The sequence below is a fragment of the Thalassophryne amazonica genome, chromosome 7, assembly GCF_902500255.1.
Source record: "Thalassophryne amazonica chromosome 7, fThaAma1.1, whole genome shotgun sequence".
NCBI classification, from domain to species: Eukaryota; Metazoa; Chordata; class Actinopteri; order Batrachoidiformes; family Batrachoididae; genus Thalassophryne; species Thalassophryne amazonica.
Window position 1 is genome coordinate 20,103,650 of NC_047109.1, and position 26,056 is coordinate 20,129,705.

A 26,056-nucleotide genomic window follows, 5' to 3' on the forward strand; every position below is an offset into this window, starting at 1 on the left:
TTGAAAATCTTTGGTGGAAGTTGAAGAAAATGGTCCATGACAAGGCTCCAACCTGCAAAGCTGATCTGGCAACAGCAATCAGAGAAAGTTGGAGCCAGATTGATGAAGAGTACTGTTTGTCACTCATTAAATCCATGCCTCAGAGACTGCAAGCTGTTATAAAAGCCAGATGTGATGCAACAAAATACTAGTGATGTGTTGGAGCGTTCTTTTGTTTTTCGTGATTCCATAATTTTTTCCTCAGAATTGAGTGATTCCATATTTTCTTCCCTCTGCTTCGTCTAGAAAACTAACCGTTACTGACTGCCACAATTTTTTTCCTGATTTCTTATAGTGTTTCTTAAAGCCAGAAAGTTGCCATTTGAAATGACTTTAGTTTTGTGTCATGTCTGTGATCTGCTTTTTTCCTACAAAATTAAACAACTGAATGAACATCCTCCGAGGCCGGTGATTCCAAAATTTTTGCCAGGGGTTGTATTCAATACAAGATTCTGCACCGATCCTACTGGACCCCAAGCAGGCTCTTTAGACTTGGTCTAAAAGATTCAGATGTGTGTTGGAAGTGTGGGGTGGAAGAAGGTATAATGGTTCATGTGTGGTGGTCATGCACTAAGATTAATCAATACTGGATAAAGATTCACAGTTATTTTGTCAAAGTCCTAAAAAATTTTTTTTACTTTGCCCCAAGCTATATATATATTGGGAGACAGTAAAGTGCTGTCCGTTCCCCCTCAGCCACTACAATCCTGGACACAAACGGCTATCATTATTGGAGGACAGATTATTCTCAGGAATTGGAAGAAACATAGTGAACCTGCGTTTCAAGACTGGGTGACTGAATTAGGCAAAGTAGCCGCATATGAAAGGATGTCTTACAGGATGCAGGACAGAATAGGCAAGTACTATATGAAGTGGAGCAAGTACCTTGATGCTATATTGGTCCCAAAGTAATAAAAAAAGAAAGGAGAAAAATTAAAATAAAGAAAAACATGGAAAAAAGAAAGGTTAGAAAGGAAAAAAGGGATAGTATGGAACAATTATGAAAAGGAGGAAGATATGCTGCTTATGAGAATGTTATTCCTTAAAGTGACATGACAGACCTATTTGATGAATTGTTTTTTCAGGTTTGACTGAATAACTTACAGCCACCCTTTGTTTATTTGTTTGCGGTTTATCCTTTTGTTTTATTTTCTTGTTGCGGATAGGATGACCCGTGTTGTTGGTGGGTAGGAGGGCGGGATGGGGGGGATTTTGTTCTATATTGGGGAATATTCTGTATTTCTTGTTGTTTTTGATGTTATCTGTTCATTGGAAGAAAATAAAAAAAATGCAAGTCAGAAAAAAAAGAAATGATTCGATCCACCAACACCAATAACCTTTATGCTTAACGATTCCCGTATCGGTCCTTCAGAGCGGCCGTTGTATTTGAGGGTGTTTGTCGGGAAAATTATCATTTCTTTACGTTGATTACAGACCCTGCAGCGGGTCTGTAATTAACATTTCTGCAACGACTTCGCTTTGAAGCTTGGAACAACAAAGCAGTGCTCCGTTCCGCTGCTTCGTTGGTTCTTTGCTTCACTGCTTTTCAGAAGCGGCAAATCCGATTCTTAACCCCTCTCAAAGCCATTTAAAAATGTCAATTGTGAGTCGCTTTTGTGCGGATTAACCCGTTTTTCCCCACTGGCAACAACTGTTGGCGAAGTTGTATCACTGTCATTTTCGACTCACAATAAAAAATCTCAAAGGTACTAATGTAACTTTTTCCACTTATAAAAAACAAATCTGGGCATAAAGTCACTAACTGGGACTCTTGTCTTGTTGCAGGCAAGAAACGAGAATTGTCCTCTGTTCCGTTCGCACAGCTCTGAACACTGTGCCGCTGTCTGCCGAGTCAAGCTAGAGTCCGGTTGGAATTAATAACTTCAAAGCGGATCGCCGTTAAAATCAAATGCCACCTCTTTCCAAACGTTGTAACAGAGACAACAGACTAAAATGTTTTGGGGGTTTTTTTCGCTCCCAAAATGAAACGTCCTGCATTCTTTATGAATTACATTGCTGTTGACTTGCAGCACAGCTGGCTGCAAGAGCTCAGCTCAGAGGTATGGAGTTAGATTTGGGCCATTAATGTCTGAAAGTATTGCGTTAAATTTGTCTCATTAGTACTTGTAAATGCACAGAGGGTGATTTACAAATACCCCTTGATTTGTACACGTGCTTTGTGATCCACAAACACAAATTTCTGATTTGTAACTTGTATGTGGGTTTTTACAAATAAATATGTATTTGTAAATATATTGTTTTTTTATTTGTAAAAAAAAAAAGCCATTTGCAAAACTGAAAATTCTGTTTGTGAAGTGTGATTCAGCATTTGCAGATCCCCGATTACACGCATTTATCACTTTGCTCAGTTACGCAATATTAAGACATTCTGAGCGCAAAACTATCAGGCACGGCGGGTCTTTGACTGACGGTTCCTGTGGTGGGACTGGGACTCCAGGCGGTATGACGGCAACAGCATGAGGAGAAGGTGTGGAGCCCGAACACTGTGGCAGGTGCCAGGCACCCGAAGTGTTAGGACCCATAATGCAGACTTCCAGACTAGGCTTGGATGTAATCATGGTCTTTAATTCAGGCTCAGGTTCAGTACACGGGTGATCAGTTGGCGAGGCAGAAGCACAAACAGGGTCAGGCAAAAATGCAGTCATGGGTAAGCAGGGTTCAAAGGCACGAGCAGACACAGACATCATGGATGAGACAAAAGGCGCTGTCAAAAAACACAAAGCAGGATCTGGATATATGGCAAATCAAAAACAGAACTAGATACAGAGCTGGTATGTGTACAAAGACAACAAACGAGCAAGGGTGTGGTGGCTGGGTGGAGATTAAATAAGACAAGAGTTAATAAGGTGCATGTGAGGAACAATCAAGAAGGGGGCGTGGCTAGTGAACAAAGATACTACATTGTGCAAGACAGTGAGGGAGGACAACACAAGGTGGAGTGAAGAAAAGACAAAGATACGAGGTCTATTAGAAAAGTATCCGACCTTATTATTTTTTTCAAAAACCATATGGATTTGAATCACGTGTGATTACATCAGACATGCTTGAACCCTCATGGGCATGCAAGAGTTTTTTCACGCCTGTCGGTTACGTCATTCGCCTGTGGGCAGTCTTTGAGTGAGGAGTGGCCCACCCTCTCGTCGATTTTTTCATTGTTTAGGAATGGCTCAGAGACTGCTGCTTTGTTTTATCAAAATTTTTTCAAAACTGAGTGGACACCATTCGATAAATTCAGCTGGTTTTCGGTAAAAATTTTAACGGCTGATGAGAGATTTTGGTCTGGTAGTGTCGCCGTAAGGACGGCCCACGCCGCCCGACAGTGATCTGTGCTTCGAGGCAGCAGCGTCTCACCGTTTCAAGTTGAAAACTTCCACATTTCAGGCTCTGTTGATCCAGGAAGTCGTCAGAGAACAGAGAGAATTTTCAGAAGAAGTTGGCATGAGGAGTTTATTCGTACATTCCATTGTTAACGGACATTTTGTAATGAAAGAACGTGCGGGCAGAGTCGCATGTCGGGCCGGACCCGACCGCGGGGGGTCGCGACAGGAAAAACACCTCCGTTGGAAACCTTAACGGGCAAGTTGGAACATGCCCAAGCTGTTAAACAATTTCTCTGTTACTCACTTGTTGAAAGCCATCAAAAGCCGCCTGAATTTTACAAATGGTTTTCAACATGGAGGTGTTTTTCCTGTCGCGGCGCACACAGATTTGCCAAGTCGTCACGGAAACAACTCGCCGAATTTGTGCGCACGTCTTTCATTAAAAAATGTCCTTAAACAGTGGAATGTCCACATAAAGTCCTCATGCCGGCCTCTTCTGAATCTTCTCTGTTCTCTCACGACTTCCTGGGTGAATTAAGCCTTAAATTAGGATGTTTTCAGGTCGAAACAGGCCAACGACGGCGCCTGGAAGCGCTGCATGACGTCCTGCTCTGTGGGAAGTCCTTACAGCGACAGAAACACCCCATAATCTCTCATCAGTCATTAAACTTTTCACCGAAAACCAGCTTAATTTCTCGACTAGCGTCCACTCGGATATTCCTCACAGGTCCAGAAAAAATGTTGATAAAGCAACGTGCGCCGTCTCGAGCAGCGTGTGAAACAAAGGAATTCAGCCGAGAGGGCGGGACCACATCTCACTCAAGGCCTGCCCACAGGGAAATGACATCACCGACGCGTGAAAAAACTCACGCATGCGCACGAGGGTTCAAGCATGATTGGTGTAATCGCACGTCATTCAAATCCATATAGTAAAAAAAATAAATAAAAGGGTCGGTTTATTATCTAATAGACCTCGTATGTGAACAGGTGCACAGAGCATGAGTGAAAGGAAACAAAGCAGACAGAATTAAAGTGAGAGACAAGGACACAAGGCAGGTGCAGAGAGAATATAATCAGATATAAGTGAGGGACGAAGACATGAAGGCAGGTTCAGGGTGTGGAGTGGAAACAAATGGCAAAAACAGAACAGAGCTACAACTGAATAATATTACTGTGAACAGGAACTAACATCAGACATGAACATGAGCACTGATTGAGAAACCTGGAGCATAGGTACTAAAGCATAACTAAACTGAATGAGAACATAGAGAAAAATACTAAAACTTAATAATGAACTGACTAAAGAAGGCAGAAAGACAAACCATAAGAAAAACCAGTGACTAAACAATAACGATTTGACATACAGTGAGGAAAATAAGTATTTGAACACCCTGTAATTTTGCAAGTTCTCTCACTTAGAAATCATAGAGGGGTCTGAAATTTTCATCTTAGGTGCATGTCCACTGTGAGAGACATAATCCTAAAAAAGTTCCGGAAATCACAATGTATGATTTTTTTAATAATTTATTTGTATGTTACTGCTTCAAATAAGTATAACACCTGTGAAAATCAATGTTAATATTTGGTACAGTAGCCTTTGTTTGCAATTACAGAGGTCAAACATTTCCTGTAGTTTTTCAACAGGTTTGCACACACTGCAGCAAGGATTTTGGTCCACTCCTCCATACAGATCTTCTCCAAATCTTTCAGGTTTGGAGTTTCAGCTCCCTCCAAAGATTTTCTATTGATTTCAGGTCTGGAGACTAGCCAGGCCACTCCAGGACCTTGAAATGCTTCTTACGGAGCCCCTCCTTAGTTGCCCTGGCTGTGTGTTTGGGGTCATTGTCATGCTGGAAGACCCAGCCATGACCCATCTTCAATGCTCTTACGAGGGAAGGAGGCTGTTTGCCAAAATCTCGCAATACGTGACCCCTTCCATCCTCCCTTTAATACGGTGCAGTCGTCCTGTCCCCTTTGCAGAAGACCACCCCCAGAATATAATGTTTCCACCCCCATGCTTCATGGTTGGGATGGTTTTCTTGGGGCTGTTCTCATCCTCTAAACATGGTAACTGGAGTTGATTCCAAAAAGCTCTATTTTTTTTTTGTCTCATCTGACCACATGACCTTCTCCCATGCCTCCTCTGGATCATCCAGATGGTCACTGGTGAACTTCAAATGGGCCTGAACATGTGCTGGATTGAGCAGGGGGACCTTGCTGCCCTGCAGGATTTTAAACCATGACAGTATCATGTGTTACTAATGTAATCTTTGTGACTGTGGTCCCAGCTCTCTTCAGGTCATTGACCAGGTCCTCCTGTGTAGTTCTGAGCTTTCTCAGAATCATCCTTACCCCACAAAGTGAGATCTTGCATGGAATAGCAGACCGAGGGAGACTGACAGTCATCTTGTGTTTCTTCCACTTTCTAATAAATAATCATAACAGTTGTTGTCTTCTACCAAGCTGCTTGCCTGTTGTCCTGTAGTCCATCCCAGCCTTGTGCAGGTCTACAGTTTTGTCCCTGGTGTCCTTAGACAGCTCTTTGGTCTTGGCTATGGTGGACAGGTTGGAGTGTGATTGATTGAGTGTGTGAACAGGTGTCTTTTATACAGGTAACAAGTTCAAACAGGTGCAATTAATACAGGTAAAGAGTGCAGAATAAGAGGGCTTCTTAAAGAAAAATTAACAGGTCTGTGTGAGCCAGAATTCTTGCTGGTTGGTAGGTGTTCAAATACTTATTTGCAGCAGTAACATACAAATAAATTATTAAAAAAATCATACGTTATGATTTCCGGATTTTTTTTTTTTTTTAGATTATGTCTCTCACAGTGGGCATGCGCCTAAGATGAAAATTTCAGACCCCTCCATGATTTCTAAGTGGGAGAACTTGCAAAACCACAGGGTGTTCAAATACTTATTTTCCTCACTGTAACCATACAACAAATATTACAAATAGTACGAACAAATGATAAATAAATAAACAATGAATGAAAACACAACTGACTGCAGAACCTAGAACAAAAGTAAATCAAAACAAAAAGAACAACGCGACAAGAAAAACATAACAGAATCAATAAATGAAATGAAAATAAATATTAATAAATCAAAGCTGAAGCAGGAGGGACACAACAGAAAGGGAGAAAACATGGGCTCAGCGCCCTGACCAAGCCAAATCCCTGACAAAAACTGCACAAATCCACAAACAAAACAGCTCATGATTCAAACATTGCGGGTATGACAACACTGTCATACCCGCAATTGCACAGAGAGCGATTTACAAATATTCCTCGATTTGTACACGTGTGTTGTGATCCACAAACACAAATTTCTGATTTGTAACTTGTGTGTGGGTTTTGACAAATAAATATGTATTTGTAAATATATCGTTTTCATTTGAAAAAAAATAGCAAAACTGAAAATTCTGTTTGTGAAGTGTGATTCAGCATTTGTGGATAAGCGATTACACGCATTCATTGTGTTGCTCACTTACGCAGTATTGAGACATTCTGAGTGCAAAACTTCTGCTGAGTTTCATAAATATCTAAATCGCTATTCACATTTCCATCCAGTAGATGGCAGTGTTGTTCTATGCATTTTGATGAGCGGGGCGGTGCGACTAAATGACAGGAGCCGACAGGAGAGGGAGGGAACCAACAGGAAAGTGACAGGAGCAAAAGCTCACACTGACTCAGCGCAGCGCTTACAAACGATTTCCCCCTGCTCCCATTCAATACATGATATAAAAAAAGGCAAAGGCTATTCGCCCAACTGCAGATAAGTCATACATTGAACATTACATACCCAACCGTTGGGTAGATAAATAAAATGTCTTACCTTATTTGCCCAACCATGATTGTGTATTTGACACATTTTGTGCATCTAAACTACGTTTATAACACCACTGTTTCAAGGCTTTATTGCGGAGTGAAAAGCTGCGTATGTTTGACACATTTAACGGCACCGTCTTTAATTACTGTGAGAAAAAAAAACGTAATGGACGAAAGCAGACAAACTTCATAAGCATTTTGAACGGAAGCCTGTTAACGATGACAAAACAGTTTTTATGAACAAAATGCTGCTTGTTGCCTGTAAGATGGTCTTAGTTTGACACAGTTGCCTGGGTGTGATGAACCAAACAGAACCGCTTTAGATCACAGCCCCTCCGCGGGCTGCGTACCCTCCCACAGCCAGTGAGAAAATATCGGACCCGGCGCCACGAGGGGGCGTTTGGGGGCGACGCCCTCTCACGTCATCAACCTCGCCCCCTCGGATGTTAGAGTTATCAAAAAAATAAAATAAAAAAGAAAGAAAAAGAAACGCCTGAACCACAAAAAAGCTTTAAAAAAAAAAACAGCAGAACGATTCTCCCATCACCCTGCTGGGAGAAACTTTTTTTCCAGCTACTTTTCGGAGTGACGCCGACCGAGGGAGGACTAACGACCTGGTGGGATATCGATCGAACTGCGACAGCGGGCCGACCCGCACGGAGAAGCCGGCCTTCAGGCATCATTCCTGGGCAGACCGAGGCAGGCAGCCGGGGGATGGAGCAGACCCACTCAGTCAGAAATCTCCCACTTTTTGGATATATGCAAAGTCCCAGTTTTCCCAGCGGAGGTTAGTTCTGCAGCTTTATCGAGGTGAGAATAAAATAAAAGTAAAACGTGATGTTTCTGCACTGCTGTGAAGGTTTATTGATCGGCTAACGTTAGCTTAGCTTTTTAGCACAGTTGATTTGAGTGAACGCTTTAATTTATAGATGGTTCAGTCTTTCTTATTTTTACCAAATAAAGCTACAGCTTTTTTCAGACACCACAAAAGATCAACTTTAAATAACTTTTTTTTTTCGGGCGGTTTTTTTTTGCCTTTTTTTCTTCCTTTTTTTAATATATATATATATATATATATATATATATATATATATATATATATATATATATATAAACTGTTTAGTGTTTCTTTATATTTAAAGAAATATTTTTATTTGTCCCAATCAGAAACATTTGCTGTGCAGACAACCAAACTTCCATTGATGAGCTGAACACCACGAAGTCCAGTCGAAAGAAAACATGTCTTCAGCAACACCACCAGAGTTCAAAGCTGCAGAAGAGACCTTCATCTGGTCCAGAGAATCCAACATAACATCACCTGCTTCTAAATAAAAGGCTCTTTCAACAGCAACTATTTTATTATTTTTTAAAAAGCTGTTTCATTTTATATTTTAACAATAAATGTCCATGAATCAGTCAAAAGACATTTGCACAGGTAGAAGCTCTCCACTTATTGGGCCTCATGTATCAACGTTGCGTACGGCGATATTTGAGCGTATATGGGGTGTACGCCAAAACGGCTGCGCTACTTGGCATTTATCAATGTGGTCGTTGGCGTACGCTGCGCTGAAAATATACACCAGGTCGAGAGGTGGCGTAAATTATACACCAAAATGAACCAGCGCTGGAATCCACATAAAAATGAAGATTATCAACATGATAAACAGTGCCATTATACAAATCAATGCATATGTTACATAAATAACACTTTCCTGATTATACTACATAATAATCAATACAAATCCCGCCTTTGCGGGATTGTTGGTCTCGAGCACGAGCCGTGGCTACAGCGCTGACCGCAAAGAAAGCACTGCATGCCCTTTTCTCCAGACTTCCAGCCTGGAGCCAGAGCAGCGCTGAGCTTAACTTCATGTGGTATGATCGTTTTAGACAATGAAATTGATAATAACTGTAGTTTCGTCATTCCCTTAATTCGCTCGCTGCAATCAGGTTTTGTCATCTCCATTCGGTTGTCACAATAAAATAAATACAGAAATACATTTAAAAAATAAAGAAATCTGACAGATTAGACGTGTCTTATTAATTGAGTGAGCAAATATCCACATGTCAAGAATTATTGACATGTGAAAAGAGAATACAGTGGTCCCTCGCTATAACGCCGTTCACCTGTCATGGCCTCGGAGTCTCGCGGAGTTTTTAGTCCAATTTTGCATGCCTTTTTTTTTTTACAGTGTTCTGTGTATCTGTTTATAAGAATCTTGTTGCCCAGAAGAAAAAAGAGCGGCAACAACTACTCGTAACTGTGTTTGTCACACGGAAACAAACACCTGCTGCAGCGAGATGTGAGTGGGAAAAGGAGCGGCGCCAGGACGCAGAGGCCCAATCTGTGAAATACTGGTGAGTCACTATTAATAATTTCTTATGTGTCCGACCTCATTCGTTGATCGTTAAAATTAATTCATTAGTTCTAAATGCCATCATAATTATTTATAGGAAAACGTTCTATTTTTATTTCTCAAACAAATGTTTGGGCCTGAAAACAGTTTGGTATTATTTTCCTACTAAGGTTTGAACTTTGAGAGTGTTTACACACGAGAGAAAAGTGAAAATGTTCATGCCTGATTGAGAAAGTGTATAAAGTGTGTAGTGAGGGGTTTTACAGCTTTGAAATGTCTATAATAATTGGAAAAATAACGCTGACTACGTCGCGGTTTCGCGTATTACGGGCTACTTTTTACAACGTAACTCCAGCGATTAATGAGGGACCACTGTAACACTTTATTGATTATATACTACAAAACAATTGATATGACGGCCGCTTTTGACGCTCTATTGGCACGAGTCGTGACTGGTGGAGTTCTTTTTCATTGCCGTCTTTCCGGATTCTATGTCGTAAAATGAGGGTGTGTCTGAAGCAGAATCTGAATATTTATGGGTGTGTTTATTATAATTACGATCGTTTCCACCCGCCGCATTTATCAAGATACATGATACATGTCACGGCGACTTTGGTGTATTTCAAGTTTACGCCGTAAATTTACGCCACAAGTGCGCAACATTGATACATGAGGCCCACTGTGCTCAAATTCATATTTTAGAAATGACTCTGTCCTGATAACATTAAAGGCAGATACATATTTTGATGAAATTACAAGTTGAAATGACTATAAAAAACATCATGAGGTTTATGTCACAGAAATCCTACTTTACAATCACACTGCAGTCATTGTTAAATTATTTCCTGTTGCATTTATAATAAACATTTGTATTTATTTAGTGTTTGTTTTTCTGGTTGAAATGAGATATAAATAATCTACCAGACTTAAAAAAAATGTACAAGTTTCCATGTTATTTTATTTGTCTAAAAATAAATGTCCAAGGTTCCTTATGTTAAACAAGAAATTATCTAATCTGAAATAACAGGTGGTTTTAATTTATAGATGAAAGGTTTCTAAAGAACCATTTATTGATTTATTTAGCTATTGTAATTATAAGTGTTCTAAACTTTTTTTTAACAGTAATAAGAAATTTTGAGGTAACAAACAACAACAAAAAACATTTACAATGATTTTTCTTCAGAAAACTGCTCTATAAATGAGTAGTCCTGTCACACGTTAAAGCCTGGTTCACACGACAGGATTTTAAAATTATCTGTAGGTTTCCAAAACCTGAGAGACCACACACGTGAAGATAAAAAATCATGGATCTAACAGGTTTGGTCGTACAGTGTGTGGTGTGCAGCCACACGGTAAGGACAACAACACCACACACGAACAGATTTCACACACGAACATTTACAGTTCAGACAGGAAATCTCGCAAAATCTCTCGAGATTAAATGTGACTTCAGAGTAAACAAAAGGAGGTACTTTTTGGACTATTTAACAGAGGGAAAAAACAATACAAAAAGAAAAGGTGCTCATCGCCCCCCCCCTTAATATTTTTTTTCTGGCGCCGGGTCTGGGAAATATCCGCCCCCCCCCCCCACGTTGAAACCGGAAGTGAACTTACAAGCGCGCTCATTAGTCGGTTGTCGCTGGGTGTATATGCTCGCGTATTTACTTTATTGAACCAACAGTTGAGCGTATAGCCACTCCGATAAAAAAAATCTGATTCATAATCTTTTGACGATGTTTAATGCATACCTTCACGTCAATTACACACACAGACACAGTGTCCAACAACACGCCATAAGACATTTACAGATATATCCATCCATCCATTTTCTTCCGCTTTATCTGGAGTCGGGTCGCGGGGGCAGCAGCTCAAGCAAAGCTGCCCAGACCTCCCGATCCACACACACCTCCTCCACTAAGATGTATTAAAAAAATGAAAAATTATTAACTGTAGACTCTTGTACTTGTCTGTGCCTTTTTCTTTTTAAAATAATAAATAAGCAGACAAACGTGATGTGGGCAATGCTTACATTGGGTTGTTTTGGTTTACAATAAATAAAATTCAGCTTTTACACCGTAAAAAAAAAATCCAGTTTTTACAGAAAAATTCTGGCAGCTGTGGTTGCCAGTGGAATTCTGTCAAAATTACAATGAATATGTAAATGGTTTTACACATACATATTTATGTAAATTTTGCAGTTTAAACCTGTAATTAAAAATACTGCCAGAAAATGTATCCCCTAAGCAACTGTACTAAATAAATACAAAATTTCCTCAAATTTACTGTAGTAATTGGGTATGAGCTAAAGTTTATATGAAATTGAAATAGCTGATAGTAGCATGTAATTTTAATTTAACCTTTATTTAACCAGGTTAGTCCCATTGAGATGAAGATCTCTTTTACAAGAGAGACCAGGGTAATTATAAAGTTTCCAATTCACCTAACTTGCATGTCTAAATGTGGGAGGAAACCCACACAAACACAGGGAGAACATGCAAACTCCACACAGAAAGGCCACAGGTGGACATCCATCCAATGACCTTCTTGCTCTGAGGCAATTGTGCTAACCACTAAGCCACCGTGTTTATGAATCAAAAAGGTACAGACATATCGGGGGGGGGGATGGCCAAGTATTTAGTGCACTTGGCGAAGGTTCCTGGTTCAAGCCCCACCCCTGCCACATTTCACTTTTTAATGTGATGTTGCATCAGGAAGGGTATCTGGTGTGCAGCTTGTGCCAAATCAACATGCAGACCCACCTTGCATCTGCTGTGGTGATCCTGAGTGAAATCAAGGGAACAGTCAAAGGGACTTACTATATGTGTGAATTTTACAGAGAAAAATTGTTTAATATCAGCATGGCCATGCCAATTCAACATGAAACAGACCATCAAAATTGCAGTTTAATTTTTTTTTTTAATTACAGGTTTAAACTGTAAAATTTACATAAATATGTATGTGTAAAACCATTTACATATTCATTGTAATTGACACAATTTCCCTGGCATAATTGTGTCATGAACATAAGTTACAGTTAAAGCTCTAAATAACAAAAAAGTCAACGTACATCTTTGACTTTTTGAGAGAGGGCTGACAAGAAGCAAGAGTGCAACTGAGCAGTCATTCAAACACTTCAACAATGGTCATGATCCTTGAACAAATAGCGGGACTCACCTGCAAATCGTGCCTCCAGCTCTTCACTCTTGTTGGGAATGATGTAGTTACTCGGTGGCACCAATGTACAACACGGACAATGCAAGCTGAGCTTGAATCCACTGTTTCTATCTACAATGAAACAGGAAATTAAGAGTTAATAATAAATGAGTTCACGCGCTGCAGTGCATCAGCGGAATAACGTGCACATACCTCTGTGGTTCAGCCATTCACTTACAGCTTCTGTTACATCAAAGGTTAACCACTCCCCCTCTGTCTGTGTTCGCACCACCTTGCTGTCTATATACCGCTGTGTTGGTGATGCCAAGTCTTTGTGTCCTAAAACCTGTCAATAAAAATTCACATGGGTGACAAACATACCATTTCCTTTCTTAAATGGCTGCAAGAAATAAGTTAAATTAAAAATAAACTAAAGTAAAAAAAAAAAAAAAAAAAAAAAGCAGCTTATTTTTATATTTACTTTTTTAAAGAAATGTGATAAGTAAATACTTTTTGTATATTCTTACATTATAGCAGAATTCTGTTAATTTGTTTCATCAAATTTAATAAATGGAGATGATGGATACATTTACAAAACCAAAGAAGACCATAACAACAAAACAGTAATTACTATGCTGGTTTACTGCACACTACAGGACAACACAAAAATATAACCGAATGAATGAATTACTGAGTGCCAATGATCATTTAATAAACAAAACTGAAAATCCTGATCAAGGATTTTACAGCCAGGAGAGGAAAACGGGGAACCATCCAAGCTGTCTACAGTAAGGATGGGACTATGTTGACATCAACTGAGGAGGTAATCGGACACTGGAAGGAACACTTTGCATCAGACCGGAGCGCCCTCTATAGTAGAAGCAGAGCTGGAATCTGATGGGGGATCGTCATCAATTTCCCTAGTGGAAGTCAATGAGGTAGTCAAACAACTCCACACTGACAAGGCCCTGGGGCTTGATGAGATTCATCCAGAAATGCTGAAGGCTCTGGGTGTGGAGGGACTGTCTTGGATGAGACATCTCCTCAACATTGTGTTGAGGTCTAGAACAATGCCTAAGGAGTGGCAAACTGGGGTCATGGCCCCCATATTTAAAAAAAGGGGATCAGAGAACATGTGCCAATTACAGGTGCATCAAGGTACTCAGCCTTCCTGGTAAAGTCTACTCCAGGGTGCTGGAAAGAAGGGTTCGGCCGATAGTCAAACCTTGGATTGAAGAGGAACAATGCAGCTTCCGTGCTGGTCGTGGAACAATGGACCAGCTCTTCACTCTCACAAGGATCCTGGAGGGGGCCTGGGAGTATGCCCATCCAGTCTACATGTGTTGTGTGGACTTGGAGAAGGTGTATGATTGGGTACCCCAGAAGATACTGTGGGAGATGCTGCGGAAGTATGGAGTGAGGGGGGGCCCTTCTCAGGGCCCTCCAATCTCTGTACTCATAAAGCGAGAGCTGTGTTCGGGTGCTTGGCAGTAAGTCGGACTCGTTCCCGGTGGGGTTTGGCTGACCAGGGCTGCACCTTGTCACCAATCCTGTTTGTGATATTCATGGACAGGATATCGTGGCATAGTTGGGGGAGAGGGTCTTCAGTTTGGTGGGCTCAGGGTCTCACTACTACTTTTTGCAGATGATGTGGTCCTGTTGGCTTCATCGGCCTGTGACCTCCAGCACTCATCAGTGCCCACCACAACCACCAACATTAGTGACAAACATCAAGAACCTCCTCCTAATAAAGATAACCTTGTCTAAGGTATATAAGTTAATATCATGCGTGGACATTGCTTTGTGGGGGTGGACTTCCTCCCCACATCGGACCCTGACCACTGGACACAGATTTGTAAAAACACATTTTCAATAACAAAAAATACCAACTTACAAATCATCCAATACAAAATTCTTTGTAGAACACACATTACACAATATAAGATTCTCAGATTCTGATGTTTGTTCACAGTGTGAGCTAAACACCACTGATACTTACGAGGTCTATTAGATAATAAACCGACCCTTTTATTTTTTTTTTTTAACTATATGGATTTGAATGACATGCGATTACACCAATCATGCTTGAACCCTCGTGCGCATGCGTGAGTTTTTCACGCGTGTCGGTGACGTCATTCGCCTGTGGGCAGGCCTTGAGTGAGGAGTGCTCCACCCCGCCCGTCGGAATCTCTTTGTCTGAATAGCCGCTGCGGACGGTGCGCGTTGCTTTATCAACATTTTTTCTGGACCTGTGAGGGATATCCGAGTGGACAGTACTCGAGAAATTAAGCTGGTTTTCGGTGAAAAGTTTAACGGCTGATGAGAGATTATGGGGTGTTTCTGTCGGTGTAAGGACTTCCCACGGGACGTTGCGCATTGCTTCCAGGCGCCGTCGTCGGCCTGAAAACATCCTAATTTAAGGCTTAATTCATCCAGGACGTCGTGAGAGAACAGAGAAGATTCAGAAGAGGCCTTTATGCGGACATTCCACTGTTTAAGGACATTTTTTAATGAAAGACGTGCGCGCAAATTCGCCAAGTTGTTTCCGTGACGACTCGGCAAATCTGTGTGCGCCGCGACAGGAAAAACACCTCCGTGTTGAAAACCATTTGTAAAATTCAGGCGGCTTTTGATGGCTTTCAACAAGTGAGTAACTGAGAAATTGTTTAACAGCTTGGGCATGTTCCAACTTGCCCGTTAAGGTTTCCAACGGAGGTGTTTTTCCTGTCGCGACCCCCCGCGGTCAAGTCCGGCCCGACATGCGACTCTGCCCGCACGTTCTTTCATTACAAAATGTCCGTTAACAATGGAATGTCCGAATAAACTCCTCATGCCGACTTCTTCTGAAAGTTCTCTGTTCTCTGACGACTTCCTGGGTCAACAGAGCCTGAAATGTAGAAGTTTTCAACTTGAAACGGCGGGACGCTGCCGCCTCGAAGCGCAGATCGCCGTCAGGCGCCGTGGGCCGTCCTTACGGCGACACTACCAGACCAAAATCTCTCATCAGCCGTTAAAATTTTACCGAAAACCAGTTGAATTTATCGAATGGTGTCCACTCAGTTGTGCCTTACAGTTTTGAAAAAATTTTGATCAAACAAAGCAGCAGTCTCTGAGCCATTCCTAAACAATGAAAAAAAAAAAATCGACGAGAGGGTGGGCGACTCCTCACTCAAAGACTGCCCACAGGCGAATGACGTAACCGACAGGCGTGAAAAAAACTCTCTCATGCCCACGAGGGTTCAAGCATGTCTGATGTAATCACACGTGATTCAAATCCATATGGTGGGACTGTGCGGCCTGTGTGTGCGGGGATAGTTTGGCTCTCTGGGTGTGGAATCCTGGGCTTGCTTGCCGATTTGGGGTTGGGGGTCGAGGGTCTGGGGAGTATGCTCTCCGGTGCTGCCTGTTGGCTCTGCGAGCTTCCAGGGAGGGGGATGGGTACTGACCCGCACTCCCTTCCGGCTCCTCCCTTGCAGGCGTGGGTGCGCCTCTGTGCGTGGGGGGATGCTGGGCGGCGGATCGGCCTGCCTGTGGGGGCCGGTGCCGTGCAGCGGGGTTGCTGGTCCTATTGGGGGGTGGGGGTGGTGGTGATGGGGGGGGTAATTGGGCAGCCATTGTTCCTTTTCATGTGGGGGTCTGTCTGCTCTGCCGTTGGTGGGTTGGGGTCCGGTGCCTGGGTGGGGGATGGTGCCTCTCCCCGGGGCTCGGTGCATATGTGGCCCCCCACGCCCCTGCCTCTCCCTCTGGGTCTGTGGGGCCCGCCTGTGGCTCCTCGGTTGCCCCTGCCGCTCTTGGGTCTCATCTCATGCCTTCCCTGGTTTGGGGACCGCCATGCAGAATGGCTCGTCCATTTCTGGCTGCCTGGCCCCCTATCCCCCCTGTTGGTTTGTTCTTCCCCTGGGCTTCCAGTGCTCCTCCGGGACTGCTAGCCTCCCCCCATCTCGTGGTTTCCCTGGTGTCTCCGTTGGGTCTGGGGGTGGGGCCCGGTGGGGCCAGTGTGTGTGCCCCGCTCCCTTCACCACGCCTTCCCTTCCGCTGGCTGCTTGGGGTTGGGCCTCACATGTCACACCCTTTTAATGTACTTCATCAGCTCAGTACATGCACGCACATCATATTGGGTTTTAAGCAGCACATTATAGGGTTCATATAGATTTGCAGTCAGGTGTTGGGGATGGGTTTGCAGGGCAGTCTGTGGTGCAGCTGTGTGCTGCAGCTTTCCACAGCGATCTCCATCTGTCACTCCTACCCTGACATTTTAGTGCACACACTTTATTTCTACACATTTAGTAAAAACATTCACTAATTTAGAGTCGGGGTCACTAGGCAGTGGTGGTTTTGCAGGGCAGGATGTGGGTCAATGGTGTGCCACGGCGTCCCACGACAGACTGCCACCTGCCGTTTCCTGCCCTGCTTTTAATGCAACACTTTATCTTTGCTCATGTAAGAGGTCGCACACATCAAGGGAGATTAATAATAACAACTATGGTGGGGTTGGTAGGTAGGGTGAGTGTGGCATGTGGGGTTGGCCCCGGGTGGCTGGGGATGTCTGGGGCGGGCGAGTCTGCCTCACCCGGTCTGCCGTCGTCTCGGGGACCTACTCTGGGGCTTGTGGGGCCCAGGGTCCCCTGGCCCATTGGAGAGGGTGGGTGGTCGCGGTGGGGTGCGGGTGTTGACAATGGGGGGTGGACAGCTGCTGGGAAGTTGGGGGCCATGGTCTCCGTGGGGTGGGCTGTTGCCCGCTCTCATTTGGGTGGTCTCGCGATCTTGGGCTTTGGTGTTTGGGGTGGGGACCGGGGAGGGGGGGTGGATTGTGGGCTGGGGAACTTTGGGGGGTCCTGCTGGCTGTGCTGAGAAGTCTTGTGTGTTGGGGGGCCTTGTGTGCTTCCTGGCCAGGGGGGTTGGGTCCCGTCTTTTGTCAGGGGGCTGGACCCTGCCCTCATTTGGCTCAGTGGTCCCTGCCCACGCTTTGGGTTCGACTGCAATGGCTCCTTGGCCCCCCATCCCTGCTGCCGCTCGCTTCTCCCTTTGGGGGCCGTGGTCCCAGTGGTGCGTTTCTGGGGTCCCCCTTTTGTGGGCCCATGCCAGCGCCCTATGTGCTTCTCTTGGGCATGGGGTTGCTTCCTGTGCCTCTGTGGGGGTGCATTCCGGTGCCGCCGGGCCATTCCCCTGGTGGTTCGTCAGACTGACTCGGTGGCTCTGGTGGTTGCCCTTCCTGGCCCCTATGCCCTTCCACTCTGTGCATGGATGGTTATGTGCTTGTGGCCATCACCACAAATCGGTTTTGGGTTCTCTCAAGGGGATCAAGACTCTGGTGTCCTAGATTAAGGTATGGATGCTCACTAATTAGACAACAGACTTGCTATCACTACTTGTTCACGTGTGGTTGTTTGTCCTGGTAAGTTGTATGGTTGGGGCTCCATCTCCTTGGTGTCTCACTTCTCATCACTTCACATTTATTGCCTTCACCACTTGTCTTTCGCACTTTGTTATTTTAGGTGTGTGTGTGCGTCGAATAAATTCATTCTTTCATTCATGCAACCTCCATCATTGGAATCAGAATCAGAATAGCCTTTATTCACCAAGTGCTCAAAAGAATACAAGGTTTGAGCTGTACTCTTTGTATGGCATGTATATTTATACCACAAATCACTGAATAATTCACAGTAAAAAAAAGTGCAAATGAAATGTGCAAGTAAAATAAAATGTGCAATAAAAGAAAAAAATGTGTGAAACAGACCAACAGATTGAAGTTAAGTTGTACAACCCCAATTCCAAAGAAGTTGGGGCGTTGTGTAAAATGTAAATAAAAACAGAATACTAATACTTGCTCATTTTGAAATGGATGCCTGCCTACACATTTTCAAAAAGCTGGGACAGTGGTATGTTTACCACTGTGTTACATCACCTTTCCTTCTAACAACAGTCAATAAGCATTTGGGAACTGAGGACACTAATTGTTGAAGCTTTGTAGGCAGAATTCTTTTCCCATTTTTGCTTGATGTACGACTTCAGTTGTTCAACAGTCCGGGTCTCCGTTGTCATATTTTGCACTTCATAATGTGCCACACACTGTCAGTGGGCGACAGGTCTGGACTGCTGGTAGGCCAGTCTAGTACCTGCATTCTTTTACTATGAAGCCACGCTGTTGTAACAAGTACAGAATGTGGCTTGGCATTGTCTTGCTGAAATAAGCAGGGACGTCCCTGAAAAAGCCGTTGCTTGGATGGCAGCATGTGTTGCTCCAAAACCTGGATGTACCTTTCAGCATTGCTGCATGCATGGGCACTAACACACCCCCATACCATCACAGATGCTGGCTTTTGAACTGCGCTGGTAACAATCTGGATAGTCTTTTGCCTCTTTTGTCCAGAGGACATGACGGTCATGATTTCCAAAAACCATTTGAAATGTGGACTCATCAGACCACAGCACATTTTTCCACTTTGTGTCTGTCCATTTCAAATGAGCTCGGGCCCAAAGAAGGCGGCAGCGTTTCTGGATGTTGTTGAAGTATGGCTTTCGCTTTGCATGGTAGAGTTTTAATTTGCACTTGTAGCGATGAACTGTGTTAACTGACAATGGTTTTCTGAAGTGTTCCTGAGTCTACGCTGTAAGATCCTTTACACAATGATGTTGATTTTTAATGCAGTGCCGCCTCGTGTAGAAAGTTCTCCAGATTCTCTGAATCTTCTGATTATATTATAGACTGCAGATGATTGAATCCCTAAATTCCTTGCAGTTGAATGTTGAGAAACATTGTTCTTAAACTGTTGGGCTATTTTTTCATGCTGTTATTCACAATGCTTGTGAACGGCTGAGCCTTTTGGGGATGCTCCATTTATGCCCAATCATGACACTCACCTGTTTCCAATCAACCTGTTCACCCGTGGAATGTTTCAAACAGGTGTTCTTTGTGCATTCATCAACTTTCCCAGTCTTTTGTTGCCCCGTCCCAGCTTTTTTTTAAATGTGTTGCAGGCATCCATTTCAAAATGAGCAAATATTTGCACAAAAACAAAAAAGTCTATCAGCTTGAACATTAAATATCTTGTCTTTGTGGTGTATTCAATTGAATATAGGTTGAAGAGGATTTGCAAATCATTGTATTCTGTTTTTATTTACATATCACACAACATCCCATCTTCATTGGAATTGGGGTTGTACATGTTATCTTACCAATGTTTTATGCCCAAGGCCCGAAGGATTCAGAAAAACAACATATTCTGCTACGTATCATCTATGCATCAGACTGCAGTCTGCCATCCCTACAAGATCTCTATGTCTCCAGGGCCCCGGAGACCAGCAAGGAAGATTGTGGCCGATCCCTCCCACCCAGGTCACAAACTTTTTTCACCTTCCCCTCTGGCAAGAGGCTGAGCTCCATCAGGACCAAAACCTCAAGACACAAAAACAGCGTCTTTCCATTCACAGCTAAACTAATAAATAATGTCAGAGGTCCCCACTTACCCTGCCTGTTCTCTCCCTGTAAACAGTCAGACTGAGGTATATTAATGTCATGTTCTCTCCCTGTAAACAATCAGACTGAGGTATATTAATGTCATGTTCTCTCCCTGTAAACAATCAGACTGAGGTATATTAATGTCATGTTCTCTCAATGTAAACAATCAGACTGAAGTATATTAATGTCATGTTCTCTCAATGTAAACAATCAGACTGCCAGGGTTCTAGCTACGGTGGGCGGCGCCGGGCGGTACTGCCCAGCACCGCAAATTTCCTCCCAGCTCTCGGATTCAAATTTCCTCTGCCGTCCGGCACAGATGTTCCAAAAGATGAACTGAAATGTTGCTGAAAACTGTACAAGTGATTGTATTTAAAGCTTATAGTGTCGTACTTTTGTTTTGCAATTTCAACCAAATAATTAAAGAAATAACAAATATATTTCTCATTTCTTCATATCAAATGAAGTTTTTAATCAAATGGCAGTTTGCGGCAGAGTTGAACAGCAGAGTTTGCTGAAAGCAGCAGTCAGCTCGGCCGCACCAGCAGAGGCGGGGCTCCCTGAATGACTGGAGGCGGGGCGGTCGGATGAAAAACAGGCTGTGGAGACGGATAATGGGTGTCCAGGCATGGACAGTCGAACAGGCGACAATCGGTCCGGATAGCCAGGCTGAGGAGGTCATCAAGATCATCAGGGAAATGCAACGCTACTAGTTGGTCTTGAATGTTGTCACTCAGGCCCTGGAAGAAGACATCTTGGTGGTGGGCGTTTTTCTCTCTCTCTCTGGCCACACCTTTGTGCTGGTGCTTTCCATGCACACCTGTTCCTAATTTGCAGCTCATCACCTGGGATTATATAAGATCATTGGGTGCGTTTGCTCCTGGCCAGATTGATGTGCCCTGTGCCTTCTCTCCAGCTCTCGTTCTCGTGTTCCATAGTCCTGCCTGCCTCAGTGTGTTTTTTGACCTCCTGCCTGTTTTTCCAACCTTGCCATTGCCTGATGATTTTTGGACTTCTGCTGTGTGTTTTGGACTGCCTTTCTGTGTACCAACCATTGCTATCCACCTCACTAAAGTCTTTTACCAACCAGAGCTGTCTGTGTGAGCCTTGTGTTTGCGTGAGTTTTGACGTAATCCTTCAAAGCGTATATAAAGTGACACTTGATCCAGAATTCGGATCTGGATCCAGATCATCTCCAAATTTTAAAGAGTCTTCCATGGCCTAATATGTGTCCATGGTGAAAATGTGGTGAAAATCCATGAAGTTGGTTTGACGCAATCCTTCAAAGCCTATATAATGTCCATCTTGATCCAGAATCCAGATCTGGATCCAGATCCTCTCCAAAATTTAGTGGAGCATTCCATGCCCTAATATCTATCTGTGTTGAAATTTGGTGAGAATCCATAAAGTAGTTTTGACGTAATCCTTCAAAGCATATATAAAGTGAAACTTGATCCAGAATTCGGCTCTGGATCCAGATCACCTCCAAATTTTAATGGAGTCTTCTATGGCCTAATATGTATCTGTGGTGAAAACGTCATCAAAATCCATTAAGTAGTTTTGACATAATCCTTTAAAGGGTGTATAAAATGAAATCTTGATCCAGAATCTGGATTCACATCCGGATCACCTCCAAAATTTAATGGGTCTTTCATGGCCTAACATGTATCCGTGGTAAAATTTTGGTAAGAATCCCTGAAGTAGTTTTGACATAATCCTTCAAAAACTATATCCAGATCACCTCCAAAATTTAATGGAGTCTTTCATGGCCTAATATGTACAGTGAGGAAAATAAGTATTTGAACACCCTGCAAGTTCTCCAACTTAAAAATCATGGAGGGGTCTGAAATTTTCATCTTAGGTACATGCCCACTGTGAGAGACATAATCTAAAAAAAAAAAAAAAAAAAAAAAAATCTGGAAATCACAATGTATGATTTTTTTTTTTTATATATATAATTTATTTGTATGTTAGTGCTGCAAATAAGTATTTGAACACCTGTGAAAATCAATGTTAATATTTGGTACAGTAGCCTTTGTTTGCAATTACAGAGGTCAAACGTTTCCTGTAGTTTTTCACCAGGTTTGCACACACTGCAGCAGGGATTTTGGTTCACTCCTCCATACAGATCTTCTGTTATGCTGGAAGACCCAGCCATGACCCATCTTCAATGCTCTTACTGAGGGAAGGAGGTTGTTTGCCAAAATCTTGCAATATATGACCCCATCCATCCTCCCTTCAATACGGTGCAGTCATCCTGTCCCCTTTGCAGAAGAGCACCCCCAGAGTATGATGTTTCCACCCCCATGCTTCACGGTTGGGATGGTTTTCTTGGGGTTGTTCTCATCCTCTAAACATGGTAAGTGGAGTTGATTCCAAAAAGCTGTATTCTGGTCTCATCTGACCACATGACCTTCTCCCATGCCTCCTCTGGATCATCCAGATGGTCACTGGTGAACTTCAAACGGACCTGGACATGTGCTGGCTTGAGCAGGGGGACCTTGCTGCCCTGCAGGATTTTAAACCATGACAGCATCATGTGTTACTAATGTAATCTTTGTGACTGTGGTCCCAGCTCTTTAGGTCATTGACCAGGTCCTCCTGTGTAGTTCTGAGCTTTCTCAGAATCATCCTTACCCCACAAAGTGAGATCTTGCATGGAATCCCAGACCAAGGGATTCTTCGTCATCATTTCTTCCACTTTCTATTAAACAATCATAACAGTTGTTGTCTTCTACCAAGCTGCTTGCCTGTTGTCCTGTAGTCCATCCCAGCCTTGTGAAGGTCTACAGTTTTGTCCCTGGTGTCCTTAGACAGCTCTTTGGTCTTGGCTATGGTGGACAAGTTGGAGTGTGATTGACTGAGTGTGTGAACAGGTGGATTTTATACAGGTAACAAGTTCAAACAGGTGCAATTAATACAGGTAAAGAGTGCAGAATAAGAGGGCTTCTTAAAGATAAATTAACAGGTCTGTGACAGCCAGAATTCTTGCTGGTTGGTAGGTGTTGAAATAATTATTTGCAGCAGTAGCATACAAATAAAATATTAAAAAAATCATACATTGTGATTTCCAGATATTTTTTTTTTTTAGATTATGTCTCTCACAGTGGACATGTACCTAAGATGAAAATATCAGACCCCTCCATGATTTCTAAGTGGGAGAACTTGCAAAATCACAGGGTGTTCAAATAGTTATTTTCCTCACTGTATCTGTGTTAAAAAGTTCGTCAAAATCCATGCAGTCGTTTTGACGTAATCCTGCTAACAGACAGACATACAGACAGACAAACGCAGGTGATTTTATTATGTCCTTGGCGGATGTAATAACTACAGCATAAACCTGGTACCTGGAAAGCAAAGAAGAGCTCAACAACACAGTTTAAATAATAATAAAATGAGGGGAAAAAAAGCATATGCCAGACAGGAACAACAACTACTGAGGCAAAGAACAAAAGACACGTCATGAGCCTTTTTCTTAAGAAGAAAAAAGGGGATTTTGGGATGTTGCAAAAAATATAACCCTATAAAATTTTCCACTCCATGCAAGAATCCACCAGTAGGTGGCAGCAAAATGCTATATGCTGTCATGTAGGAGTGCAGTGTTTGTGTGTTTGCTGTGGAGTTTTCATCATGTGATGGTGCGCTGGTGCACAGCACACAACATACAAGAAATCTGTGTGCAGCTGTCATTAAAGTAACAAAAACCACAGTGACTCCAGCAGAACCAGCAGCAACCATGGAAGCTGTTCATGGCTGCTGCAGCATTCAGGCCTCTCCTCTCAGCGACTGATTAGCGTCACTGTGCTGAAGTGTCGGTGTGTTTATGTTGGCTCGTCTCTGCCTAATGTGTAAAACATGCTCTCCTCAGGCTTGGTGTGGGAAAGCTGAAACAGGATACGAAGCACAAAACCAAGAAGCACCACAGACTGACGACTAACTGTGGACATGATTGTAAATACATCAGTGCGTTCAACAGACACCACAGTCAGAGAGCCCAGAGAGATTTCATCAGCATGGCGAGTAGATATGGTTTGACACCTGGGTTGAACACCTTAGGTGCCATGGATCCCTGAACAGCCATTTTTTAGTGGTGCAGCTGTGGTATCAGTGAGCGGGTGCTTCTCAAACTACCCCCCCCACCAAAAAAAAAAAAAAAAAAAAAAAATATATATATATATATATATATATATTTTTTTTTTTTTAAATCAGCATACTCTGGTACATCTTCCAAACCTATGGTTGAAAAATCTTCACTGGGGTCTGATTAAGTATCAGTCATTCTTAAGTGAACGCGTTCTGGATTTAGCCACTTCAGAATGACCTAATTAATATTGATTATCACTTTTACTCAGCATGTTGAGTACATCAGTGAAACCTTTACAGACTATACTTGATGGCATGTTGATATGCTTTATCGGACCATCTTGGATGAAGATAGATATTTATATACTTATTTATTTATTTGCCCTTTGCACACTAGTTTTAAGCTGACCATCTTTTTAGTGGTTTTAAGGTTGTGAGTCCTTGGTGGTGTTTGTTAACTTGTTTTGTGTATGTTCTTTGTTAGTATTTTTAGTGTTTTTTATTGTTGTTGTTGTTGTGTTGACTAACATGAACGCCTTTTTTCTGTTTTCTGTTTGCTGCAAGCCAAATCTACCTACAGGTACAAATAAAGTTACCTGAACCTGAACCTGATGTCGTAAAAAAAAAAAAAAAAGAATGCTTTGCGATAAGCATTTTAAAAACTCAGTAACGATCACGATTAAAGAGTATAACACTAACACCCCCGCCTCCCTCCCCATGATGAAATCCGCGGAATCCCGCGGAGTTTTCACAGCCCTGTCAACAGAGTTGGACATAATTTAAACTTCACATCCCTCGAGGAGTCAACCACCAATTCATTGCAAGAGGAAGGTGTAGCCTATCTTCAAGGAATGTTCATTGGGGTTCCTATGGGCTTGGCATTCAACAATTTTGATGAACTCACAAATACTCTTGTTGGAGCAAATTCCCTTCACAACACCATGGGAATTCTATATCAGAACGTATCTGAATCAACTGTGGAATTTCCACAAGTTGGTGCTACTCCACCCAGGATACCCTCAGGTGGAACATCCCAGAAAAGAAGTAGCTGACAAAGGACACTTGACTCTCAAGAGCTGCTGCTTGTGCCACATCATGGAATGCCAAAAGCGAGGATTTTGATTACTTTTTGATTAGGAATACTGGTGTGTTCAAATTTCCAGCGGAACATGTTGTGAGGGCCTCTCACGGGGATCTCGTTTGGATGATGAGCTACTCTGCCGGAGGAAGCATACTGCCAATGTGGGTCGGTTTCAATGCCAAGCTTACTGCCAACAACCTGCCCCGACAAGAAGTTTGTTATATGGCTAACTTTCGTCAGCCCATCATGACATTAGATGTGATCCACGAGACTCTTATCACAACACAGATGTGTGCAAAGGAATGCAACTAAGAGCATGGGGTATTAACAAAACCTGCAATGCAAATACAATCCTCAGAGAAACTGCAGTTCGATACTATCTTCATTATGCCTGGTACTTTTCATATAGACATGGCCTTTTTCAAAGCGCCTGCCAAGCTTGTTGAAGAGTCCAGTGGAGCAAACATGCTGACCGAAACTGATGTCCTTGCACCTGGGTTGTTGAATAGGTTCCTTACAGGCAATCATTTCAACCATGGAATCAGAGTGGTCCATGTCCAAAGCCACCTTTGTTGTGGCAGCTGCTTTGAGTTGTGGCCAGACAGGTGTTGGTGCTTAATGCAGCAAACCAAGGACCTGCTGGTAGACAACTACAATAGTGGAAGTAATCAGGCTGTAGAAAGCAAACTTTCATTTGTTTGGCACAAAGGTCTCCA

At 42.8% G+C, this 26,056-nt stretch overlaps 1 protein-coding gene across 1 annotated transcript in view; it reads right to left on the reverse strand.

Annotated features, from left to right (window-relative positions):
* Positions 1 to 26,056, reverse strand: part of tgfb2 (transforming growth factor, beta 2) — a 276,666-nt gene that overhangs the window by 20,900 nt on the left and 229,710 nt on the right. The window contains 2 exon segments of the mRNA XM_034173941.1: positions 12,739 to 12,849; positions 12,931 to 13,063. Coding sequence (XP_034029832.1) covers positions 12,739 to 12,849; positions 12,931 to 13,063 — 244 coding nt within the window.